We start from the raw sequence: 12,612 nt of genomic DNA, 5'->3' as shown, positions 1-12,612 counted from the left end.
GAATATCAAAATTTTTCAGTTTAATCGTTGAAATATTTATCGTCTTGATGACTAACTTTTCGACCAGTCCATAATATTTAACATTTCTGCTCGAGCTTCGCGCTCACGGTAATTATCTAGTTACATACGCATCCTGTTCAGGTTCTCAAAAATTGCCCAGAATGTTAAATTTTCAGGACAATATACATGAAATTTAATTTTTAGCTTGCATATGGCTTATGAGATTATAACACATTTATGTTGCTTATAAAGTAAATCTAGGAAATGACTGTTAGGACATGGGCGTTTGGCCCCCCAACAAAAAAAGAGAGAATCAAGGCTAAGAAAAATAGAGAGAAAAGGAAAGGGATTAGGATGAAATATACTATTATTTTCCAAATATTATGTCAAAATCTATCACAACCTTGTATTTTGGTAATAAAAGTGTCAACACATTTGCTTGCTCGCTTCGCTCACTGCCAACTTCTTATTAATTTTATGCGATACGCCATATCAAGCCCCCTCGAAATTGTTGGCTCATTACGGCACTTGGACAAATCAACTTTGAGCGGCCGATCGGGGAAAATATGGGTGAAAAATGGCCTCTCCCCCTATTAGCGGAAGCTAGGTCCGCCCCTGACTTAGGCTTTCAGGATAAAATACAGGAAAATTCTATAAAAAAAAAATCAGATCGCGCTTCGCGTTCTCATTATTTATTTAGGCCTTGTGAGATACCTCAATGTGTTTTTCAAGAATAAAATCTCAGATTTTCTTTAACGTCTACCCCCCCATTTTATTTATTTTTTATCTTGGTGCCCTCGCCCCGTCCCCCCCCCCCCCCGCACCCATGCTGAATAAATACGCCACTGATGGGGATAATTAGTCGAGATTGCATATTTCCTAGAGGTTATCATTGATAATATTGAAGGGTATACTAAAACAACAATACACAAACTACAGCTCCCGTTCACAATATTCTAGTAGGGCCTACTCTGGTGAGAAGTTAAACCAAATTGAATCCCCCCCAAAAAAAAAATCACTCGTGCTTCGCGCTCCCACTGATATTACATCATGGGCGGAAATCCCAGGGGGGACGTGTCCCACCTACTCAAAATAGTAGGGGGGACACAATATCAAATGTCCCCCTACTATTTTGGTCTTTGATAATCATAGAAATACATCATTCTTAATCGAAATAAAACATGTATTTTGGGACGAAATGACCTTACTTTGGCGATAACCTTTTTTTCCCCCGCCCCTTGTCCCCATAGGCCGATCCAGGGGGCCGAGCCCCCCCCCCTTGGCGGAGCAAAAAAGGAAAGAAAGAAGGAAAAAGAGAGGAGAAAAGGAAGAGAAGGATGACGAAGGCATAAAATAAGATGAGGGGAAGACTTGGAAAATAAAAACAATCTTTCGTGCAACTATATAAAACTTTCGCTCGCGCTTCGCGCTCACATTGCCTATTAGGTGATTTACATATCTTGTTCAATATGGAGTTCGAATATCAAGTTTGGAAGTCAATATACAACACATATTTCACCTCGGAAATCGAACTTTCATTATTTTGTGTAATTTACAATTGGTTTTTAAAAAGTGCTCTGTAAAAATGTCAATTTTATGGTTTGAATGTTAACATTTGCTGCTTCGCAAATTTTGATTTATCAGGTACCTATATTTTCGTGTAATCCATAAAGTTTTCAAAATATCCCTTTTCTGGTCTGATTGTTAAGGCGCATCAGCTAGAGCGCTGCACGTTCGCATTTTGATTGGCGAGTTACATAAATGTTTCAATATTGTTTATACAACAAACTACTTAAACTCCCCTTTTCATGACAGTTTATCAAAAATTATAGCTCGCATTTTGCGCTTGCATTATTAATACTCATATTTTTTAGGAATTACAAATCATGAATAGAGTGTCTCGTTCAATAAATATTATAGGACTAAATCTAGAAATTTTCCGCTTGCGCTTCGCGCTTGCTTTAATTGTTTACTCATATACCTATTCTGCTTGAGTTAAAAAAACAAGTGCTTATAGAATTTCCTTTCTTTGGGTGAACATTTCAAAAAGATTCAGCTCGCGCTTCGCGCTCGCATTATTTGATTGTTAAATGCTACTTTAACAGGTATCCTTTTCATCAGTTCATTTCCCCTCGCGCCTTGCGTTCATAGTAATTATTAAGTTGCATACATGTCTTTTTCAGGATAACAAACATTGCCCAGAATCAGTTCAAATTTTAGGAAAAAAAATACATAAAATTTCCCAAAAAATTAGTTCGCGCTTCGCGCTCACATCATATAAATGAGGATTATGATATTATGTATTAATTTATAAGAATAAAGCCAAGAAGTGACTAATGAGGACTACCCCTTCAAAGAAACAAACAAAAATTATCTTCAAGCTGCCGATCGGGGAAAATATGCCTGAAACAAATTTCCACCCCACCCCCCTTGACGAAGGCTGGAACCGCCACTGTGTCTCACCTACCTTTTGGTATTTATGTATTCATGTTTTTTTTTTCAAGAACACATTAAAAAGTGGTCTTTATTTTTTTTTATGTGATTATAAGATAATTTAAGTTAGCCTGGCCGGGAGGGAGTGGGCGCCATTTTTCCGAAAGTACACATGGGAGCCAAACATCAGGTCAAATTTGCTCCCCCTCCCTCCCCTTGAAATCCTGGATCCGCGCCTGGGTTCTATAACAATAACCCAATTAGGGCAATCACCCATTGACAACTACTTTAAGGAAAATATTATCCCCATATTTTTTTACCACCGGGGACTGTTACCCCCCCCCCCCCGGAAATTTACTCTCCAGACAATTACCCCAGATAATTATGAAAATAATACTAGTAATTGTGAAAATACGTGACGACATGGCGTGGTACTTTATCTTACCATGTCTTAATTAATCATTGGCGGCCGAGGGCAAAACATTTAGGGGGATTCACCTAAAATTTTGGGATGGACACAGGTAAAAAATTGACAAGCAAATGAAACAAAATTTTAGGAGGGACCACCAAAATATTTTGACAAGGAAAAAAAAGGTTATCAACCAAAATTAGGGGGGGGGGCAAAAATATTCTAGGGTGGTCTACCTCAATTTAGGGGGGGGGGACGTAGAAAAGAAATTGACGACCATAAAAAGGTTTTCAACTAAAAATTCAGGGGAGACCGTCCTCCCACCTAAAATTTAGGAGGGAAAGCCCTCCCCCCTCCCCGCTTCCGCCACCTATTAAAGTAATTAATAAGCTTATTATTTCGACATTTGCGATATATTCTATCTTGTCAAGTCGATATGTCCACATGGCGAGATAAGAAGTGTACAAGTCACAGCAAGAATCCCGATATATCGTCATGTTGACATGTAACATATTTAAGTCGACTTGGCAAGATACAATATCTCGCCATGTTGACATATAACTTTTTATAAGTGGACTGACTTGGCAGGATAACGTATCTCGCCATGCGGACATAATACGTTTATTTAGTCGACATGGCAAAATAAAGTATCTCGCCATGTCGTCAAGTCGATGGCATTTTAGAGGCTCCGTATGGCGTCTAGAGGACATATTTCCGGGGGGGGGGGGGGGGGTGTAACAGTCCCCGACGATAAAAATATGGAGATAATATTTTCCTTGAAGTAGATGTCAGGGGGCGATTTGTCCTGTGGTTCATCGTTATAGAACCCCATGGACTCGTATCAATGACCTTTTGACCTCTTGATGACACGGATTTCACTATGTTGTCCTGATCATAATTTTACACACATCGCGGACTATCGGACCCGCGGTCTATCGGGCCCGCGGTCTATCGGACCCGCGGTCTATCGGGCTGTAACCGAGTTTAATATCAAACAATGAAATATCTACCATTTACTTAAATTTTTCTTTTTCTACTCTGATATTTCAGAATGTATGTTCATTGTATGAGATATACATGTACAGTGCGTCCCAGAAAAAATCAAAACCAAGAGCTATCAATAATTTATCATAACTAAATCACATATAAAATAACTAAATGAACTGTCATTGTAAAGCATAGTCTCCTCTTTCACCTGGTATAACTCATATGATTTCTCATTCACACAAGAGTGAAAACATAATTTGAACAAAGGACATCAAAAAGTCACATGGCCAGCTGTATCAGAGTTTTAAAAAGATATGCACATGTCTATAAATACAATTTTTGCTCTTTAATTTGATAACCCAATCACTAAACATGGAAAAAAACAATTAAGTTCTGTTTCTTTGAAATGACATTTGAATTCCAATGATTTTATAAAATGCAAGAGGATTTGGGCGAGCTGTCAGCCCAACTCAACCCTCTATTTTGTTGACGATTAGCCATGCAAAAAATCTTTTGTTTACCATGCGATAACTACAGAAAAATATGTGAAAACATGTTTGTTAATGAACTTGTGTGAATAAGAGAAACAAAACTCTTTTTATTTTTTGAGCATTTTCTAAGGTATCAAATTAAAGACAAGGGCTCCATAACACAAAGGTTTGCGATGAATTGCAAATATGGAAAACCTGCACTCATTGGCTCCCAGTCAATGTTTTAAAAAGAGTGCGCATTCAACGATGATCTTTATTGGTCATTGGTATTTAGCGATTGATTGCAAATTTTTGTGTTACGGAGCCCAGATCTTGACATTTTTAAACATTTAACTTCTATTTTGAAATTCAGATACCGCCCATAATGTGACTTTCTAGTATCCTTTATTCTAATTGTTTTTACTCACTTATGCATGAATAAAGAGTCTACTGTGTTATCCCAGATGAAAGAGAAGACCCCAAGCTTTATAATGAGAGCTCCTTATCATTATATTTTGTGATTCAGATATCATCAATTATCGATGACTCTCAGTTTCATTTTTAGTGGGATACACTGTATCATGACATTTTTGGCAGGTTAATAGAAACATGTTTAAAGAAAAAACATGATTTTCTTGTAATTTTGTTTTAAAAACCATGTGCCATCAAACAAGTGCTATGTTTACGTTTGTAAGGAAAATCCAAAATGGAACTTTGGATTGTGAGCTTAATTGTTACTTTTTGTGCAAGATGCACCTGCCGGACCAACAAATGTGAATTATCATATAATCATCATCACTGTAATCATCATCATTGTGATCATCAGTTTTCTTTCAAACTTCATTTAAACCCTATGAAGCAGATATTAAACTCACTACAAAGAAAACTCCGAAAAATTCTCATTAGCGATCTTGTTCTTTAAGGACTTTGATATTAAAAAAAAAAAATCAGTGAAAGAAACAATACTCATACATTATATAAGTCACTAAAAAAAAACAATTTGTATTGAAATTGTATAACAAATCATATGTCTTTGCATTCATTTTTTCTCAAGTAAATTTGGCTCCACGAGCATGTCGATTTGGTCTGAAAAGACCCCATACTCATAAAATGATGTGTAGGCTGATTTTTGCACTGCACAAAGAGTTTACAAAGATTTATCTACCACCAAGTCCTTTCATGGACCAGTGATCAGCCCTACAGTCATCTAAGACTTAAAAAGTGCAGACTGTAAGTTCAAACAAACCTGCAGTCTTTCTCTTTCCAGGAGCAAATTCTAGAAGTTCTTTGACACAATCAGTATGTCCATGGTTACATGCTTCATGTAGAGGTGTCCATTCTGCATTGTCCCGTGCATTGATATCTATGTCAGGTTCACTAAGAAGCTCTCGAACTGTTTCAACCTTGTTCTTGATACATGCTGTATGGAGTGGTGTTTCCCCTGGATACATAAGGGGTAAAATAGGAGGTACAATAGCAATGTTAGAAGAGTAGGAGTCTTAATATTTGGTGACCTGGGTTAAAAACCAAGTCAATGCAAGAATGCCCTTGGGTTAAATTTCTCTGTGCTCCAAATGTGACCAGCTAGCTTATTGTTGACAAAAGTATACTAGTATAAGATAATTTCATAATTCCAAGTATTGTTTTTCATTAAAAAAATGAATTCCTTGACTTTAAAATAATATACTGTAGGAGCTGTTATTTTCGCGGGGGTTTTATTTTCGCGGATTTCGCGAATTGCCAATCGGCCGCGAATTTAACAACACGCGAAAATATTGACACATTTCTTAGTGCCAATGTCCCCAACAGCAAAGCTTTACTGTAGAAAACATCCTGTATAGTGAGAAAATGGAAATATGCACCTGTATATGTACAAAAAATAAGGCTTAGAAAGTACAGTTAGTGATTCAAAAAGTTAGCTAGAATTTCACTTTTTTTAATTTCTCAAACAAAATCAGAGCCTAAACTATTTTCTAATATTATTTTATCAATATTTATACACTCTCTGTAATATCAAAATGTATTTTTCATGAAATAATTTGATTTTATTTTCATCTGATTGACTCTATACACACGTTTCTGGCAGCTATTTGCATACTCATTAATATTCATAAGTCACATGACCCCAGCTTTTGGAAGTGAAGATTCTGTTCACAAAATTCCACTTTTTTTCACTTTTACCAACTTTTTGAAAAATGAATCGAACAAATCACAAATTCCAAAGATTGCTTAACCCTGTAGATTACAGATCAAATTGTGGCATGATGAATTTTCAGATCTAAAGGTGAAAAAAAAGTGTAATTCAAGCCACTTTTTTCCACAGTTTGTAACTGTTTTTACAGGGACTTATTTATGTACAAAAGACACATCAGCATAGAGACTTTGAGGAGTATAAATTTGCACGTAATGTGCACTAGTTTTGCATCTTAGAAATGCTGTGGAAATGTTTTGTACATCTTCCAATCGCGAATTTAACAACCCGCGAAAATGTCGGGACCCCGCGATTCGCGAGAAATTCTGTACGCGCAAATAACAGCTTATACAGGATATAACTTTTTGATTTTTATTCAAAGTATCTCATATAAATTACTGATTGATGTAGACAGGGGTGTGAGTCGTCACAAATAAAAAGATCTGAAAAAAGCTGAGGAGTGGTGAAAAAGTCTGAAATAGAGGGAGCTCCCATTCTTTTTGTACAGAGAAAAGCCCCCAAAAAGCTGAAACTAAGCTGAAATCAAAACAAAACAAATCTGAAATCAGATAAAAATCTGGACTCTCACAGAAGAAACTCATGAGAGAATATGAGAGATAAAAAAAAGGATGGGAGAATGGAGATTGAGATGTGCAACAGGAAGGGGATGGGCTTATGTTTGCATATTTTCATCTCGACTATAAAAGATATTCATATCTTGAAATAGTGTCAAAAAATTTCAAAGTGAAAATACTGCTTGTAACCAGGATATAGGGTATCGACTGGTAAACAACAGGATTGTTATTTAAGTGGACTTCTTGAATTGAATGATAGAAAATCCTGACGAATAAAAATGTTTGCATTCCACTGAAAAGGGACATGCATATTATCATCACATCATGTATGTTTTATGTTTATTTTCATATTTTTTGCAAGATGTACTTGTTTGGGATGTATACTTCTAGGGAAAATTATATAAGAGAATCTCCAGCTACCTACCTCTTGGATTCTTTCGGTTGACATTGCCCTTCCTGGGAGAGGCTTTAGGAGAGGCTTTAGGGGAAGATTTAGGGGAGGCGTTTGTGACCACCAAACCACTCTTACAAGTGAGCTGTTGCTGATTACTGGAAAAGAAAAAAAAATGTTCAAATCTAGTTAAAATTACTGGAAAGGAAAAAGATAAATCTACTTTGGATATTTTCCAACAGTTCCATGACATTTGCTCCTGTGACAGTTGCTCCAATGTAAAATCTGCACATTAAGCCAAACATAAAACCTAACCTCTAAAACTGAATAAACCAGAATCCTTATCTTTGCATTATTCTGAATCAAAAACTTTATTACAATCCTACTTCTAACCCGATGCCCTCTGAGATATGAAGACTGGAGCAAATGTTGCAGGGGGGCATGTAATGTCACCTTTCAAACACCGTGGCTGATGATTTCAATTATCATGTATCACAATCTTAGGAACTTTATTGTATTGCACAAAAAAAAATAACAAAACAGACTATTGATGACAACCTACTGATACCTGGTCAGAATATCAGGTGTTTCATGAAGATATTTGTCCAGTTTTCAACAAAATTTTGAACTGGAATATGGAATGAAAAATTGTGACCCTAGTTTGTTCTGAATCTTAAACTATGACAGTATCACACAAGACCTACCTGATAGTCTTGAGTGGGGTACCTTTACCATCTCCACTTCTTTCTTTCATTACAGGCCCAGCAGTAGGTGGGACTAAGTAAAAGTAGTAGGACACCTGGATATACATGGTTGAAAAATTGCAAGATAAGACCAAAATTGTAATAAAACATCAAGACTGTAAGATAAAAAACATATTCACATGAATATACATTATCATCAAAGGCCTCGAAATAGGATTTTTTGGGGGCAAGGCCACTTTTTTGAGGGGCACTTTTTCACTGAGGCCAGGCAGCAGAGGGCACCAAGGCCACTTTTTAAGGGGCATGTAATAAATTATTTGTAGGTGTTACAGTTTCGCGGCGTGGGGGGGGGGGGCTTTCCATAGTCGATGTTATACATCAGATTCATTACCAAACCACATTATTTACTTTAAAAAAATGAAATTTAACAGTCTGACAACACTCACTGTATAAGGCTTTAAAAGAAAGTTTCATTATTCTTCAGAATCACTTCAGGACAGGATAACACATCATTGCATTGCTTTGAGTCTTGAATTTGGCATCCAACATGTAACATGTACATATTAACAATCAAGTAGAAGTACATCTGGTAGAAGTAAATTAATTTCATGTAATTCTTTATCCAAATTACCTAATGGCATGCCAAGTAATTAAGTTATACAAACATGACAAAGGTAGTATCTTGAAGGTAGACCAGTAGCAAAAGAGAATTAAAAATGTGGAGATAAAAGCCAAGTACTGTAACTTGTCCATCAACTTGTGAATCTGATTAGCACCCAAGAAAGTATCACCGGTCGTTCGTAAGTTGTTCGTAACTGACGAACAGTTTATGAAACACTCCCATTCAAAGTACTGTACTTACGCATCACGCGCGCTCGCCAGGACAGTACAGCGCGCGCGACATTTGTGTAGTACACATACGGAGCTCGCGCTCGTCCATTCTTATGCTGCAGCTTACATAGCATATGTAAAGCGCGCTAGCGGCCGGCGGGACGGCCAGCTGTGTATAGCTAGCTCATCGTTCGGCGCGGCTTCGGACTAGACTTCATACATGCACTGGGCATGCTGGGCGTCGCTGGTAAAGCTAAGGTATTGAATACTTTTTGAGATCGGAGAAAAGTTTTCCTCGCTCAGAAAAAAAGGTGCAGACTCTCAAAAGGGGCACATTATATATCAGAAAAAGGGCACAATTATGAGAAAAAGGGCACCACAGCCATACAAAAAAGGGCACATTTTTAGTGGCCGTAACTTTTAGCAAAAGAAGAAGGGCATGACGGCCAGTAATGGGGGCATCAACGGCCATGGCCGTCGATTATTTCGAGGCCTGTCATCATTTGTTTGGCGTTACCTGTGCTTAGGATTAAACATATTGTATCCACATATGATTTGCATATTAAGTAAGTCATCCTATTGAGCAAATTTATGTTTTTTAACGTTCAATAGCCCATATTCGAAAACTCAATTCAATCCAATTCAGATTTTATTTCCCCAGTTAAAAATATATACATATACAAATCATTGACATTATGGAGATATATTACATATGGGGGGGAGGTCCAAGAAAGCACAACTGCTTGTATAAATTGGCCCCATTGTAACTCAAGTTTAATTTAAACACCGGTCTAAAGTTGTGGGTGAACTATGGATAACCAATTTTGACAAATGTATCTCATGTTAAAGGTTCAATTTATCAGATCAATCGACAATTATATCATTCATATCCGGAAATAATATTTTCTTCATCATTAAAACACAAGGAAGGGACACAGAAAAAATAAGAAAATAAAAATGTTAATTTTTTTGACATTTCCAGCTTCCCTGGACAATGTTAACCCTTTGGGGACTGAGCACGCATACATGCAGGCTGAAGTCTATGGAATACATGTGTTATAGCAAAATTATGCCATCTCCAACAGATTAAACTGAACATCTGAATATGGGCCAATATATGCACATTCCCCACCCCAGGGTACCTGGATAGCATCATTTAGTCAGATACCTCTCATAGATCCTCTGGAGTACTGCTCACACTCATAAACATTTGTATTTAGCAGGGGGATTGTTTAACAAAGAGTTGAATACAAATTTTAAGTAATACCTAAAAAGAGCCAATGCACACATGATGCATGTATCTTATGCCTATTCTCATAGAAGAATTTGAAGTATCTGACCAATGAGGCAAGCTGATTTCAAATCACATTTAACTCTCTGTGACATCTATCAGGGGAGCGTTTCATCAATATTTTCATCCGACAAGTCGTCAGATCTGACATCTTTCCATGATTTTGATTGGCTGAGAGGCACTGTTCCTATGGTAACTGTCGGATAAAATGGGACTTGTCGGATAAAACGTCTGACAAGTCCTTTCATGAAACGCCCCCCTGGTACATTCAATAGGGGAAAATGGCAAATAATCAACTGAACAATTCTAGTACCAAGTGAAGCAGGGAATGATTGTGAATGAAAACATGGATTCTAATAAAAAAAATCAGGATTGATTGCAGTGACCACAATTAGGGCTGGGACTAAAACCCGGGTACCCGGGTCCCGCCCGGAAGCCTCGGGTACCCGGGTAGAAAAATCAATACCCGATACCCGAAAATTACTCACCAGTATAACGTACATTTGATTTGTATCGCGTAGTGTAAGACATGATTGTAAACTCATCACAAAAGTACACAAGTCTCATATATAATCTCACCAATTACCCTCGAAATATCTACTAGTTTTTCAAGTGATGATGTGACTGAGATCGTTCAATCGTCGCCATGTTTCTTTTGCAGCGCAGTGACGTCATCCAGCCACTGCGACGCGAGCCAATTTATGAATGAAAATATAGTAAGCATGCGCATTGCAAGCCTCAGCCCCACTCAGTATTCCGTCAAAACAAGTTTGCAATACTCTTTCACCTCGTACCAAAATCGACCTAGAATTCCACTTTCCTTTATTTCATATGAATTATGAAAGGTATTCTCAGAGGATCTATTTTCTCACCGCTAGCGCACGGGTAAGCAAATTTTTATTACTTCTTGCTTTTCCGTCAAAATCTTACGAAGTAGCGTCGATGTTGCATCGTGTTTGTGAGTTTGTAGAATCTATCGCTACGTGAACAAAGTCAATTGATTTCCGAGTTTCGGAGCATACAAGGCGCCAGCCATTCAAGTTCTTGATACCATTTTCAGTTCATCATAAACCGAAAATGGTAACACGATCGTGATTGGGTGGCGCATTTGACACTCCGAAACCCGGAAATCAATTGACTTTGTTCACGTAGCGATAGATTCTACAAACTCACGAACACGATGTAATATCGACGCTACTTCGTACGATTTTGACGGAAAAGCAAGAAGTGATAAAAATTTGCTTACCTGTGCGCTATCGGTGAGAAAATAGATCCTCTGAGAATACCTTTCATAATTCATATAAAATATTGAAAAGTGGAATTCTAGGTCGATTTTGGTACGAGGTGACAGAGTATTGCAGACTTGTTTCGATGGAATACTGCGTGGCGCACGGGAGGCTTGCAATGCGCATGCTTACTATATTTTCATTCATAAATTAGCTTGCATCGCATTGGCTTGATGACGTCACCAATGGGGTTTTTCCACCAGTCATATTTCGAGCGACATGATTTTCGGGTACCCGCCCGAAAATTGCCACGGGTACCCGAAGAGAAAAAAACCCGAAAGTCCCAGGCCTAACCACAATTAATTGTGAAAATAACACATGCAATGAATCAATCAAAGATTTTGATTTAAACGGGGGTTAGATGATGACTTTCAGAATTACTTACAATCTTTCTAAGAGTCAGCGGCTGTTCAACCCAGAAGGCACGCTCTCCACCCAGGAGACGATCATCATAATTCTGTAAGAGGCACTCTGCCACGCCCATCAACAACCAGCTTGGTTTGAGCATGGAAAAGAACATCTCCTGCCTTGACTTGCTTACAAGAATACCCTCTGTAAAAATAAAAAAAAATTATTTCATCAAATTCTAAATCATGTTTTGATAAAAATTACCTGCCTTTTCTCATAATTTCATAGCTAGAGACTTCCATTGTTTTATAATTTAGAGATATGATCACTATGAATCCATGAATAAGGGGGATTTTTCCATCTAGAACAGATACAGACTTTTTAGCAAGTTATATTTTGGTCAACTAACTTTCTTAGAGCAATTTCTGGTAACAGTGATAATCCAACCTTCAAAGTGTGAAGTCATCTTCTGTGGAATTTATTTACATAGGTTTAATACAACGGTGATATTCTTTATACCCAGCTGTAAAAAGATATCATCATAACAAAATACAAAATGAAAGCCGGCTTATAGCATCATCAAAAATTATGTGAAACTAAAAAAATTCATAACTTTGTTAATTTTCATCTGATTTGGATGAAATTATCTGAGTTAGATGTTCAATTTTGCTCCAGTTATTCAAATTAATCTGATCT

At 37.3% G+C, this 12,612-nt stretch overlaps 1 protein-coding gene across 4 annotated transcripts in view; it reads right to left on the bottom strand.

Annotated features, from left to right (window-relative positions):
• Nucleotides 1–12,612, bottom strand: part of LOC121408831 (SMC5-SMC6 complex localization factor protein 1-like) — a 40,984-nt gene that overhangs the window by 6,932 nt on the left and 21,440 nt on the right. For all 4 annotated transcript variants that reach the window (XM_041600485.1, XM_041600486.1, XM_041600487.1 and 1 more), the window contains exons 14-17: nucleotides 11,954–12,120; nucleotides 8,161–8,255; nucleotides 7,490–7,614; nucleotides 5,546–5,740 (exon numbers count right to left, since the gene is read on the bottom strand). In XM_041600485.1, coding sequence (XP_041456419.1) covers nucleotides 5,546–5,740; nucleotides 7,490–7,614; nucleotides 8,161–8,255; nucleotides 11,954–12,120 — 582 coding nt within the window. The remainder of the gene's footprint in view (nucleotides 1–5,545; nucleotides 5,741–7,489; nucleotides 7,615–8,160; nucleotides 8,256–11,953; nucleotides 12,121–12,612) is intronic.

The sequence above is a fragment of the Lytechinus variegatus genome, chromosome 2 (genome assembly GCF_018143015.1).
Source record: "Lytechinus variegatus isolate NC3 chromosome 2, Lvar_3.0, whole genome shotgun sequence".
Classification (NCBI taxonomy): Eukaryota; Metazoa; Echinodermata; class Echinoidea; order Temnopleuroida; family Toxopneustidae; genus Lytechinus; species Lytechinus variegatus.
Note: the sequence above shows the minus strand (reverse complement) of the source record. Positions and strands in the feature narration are given on the sequence as shown.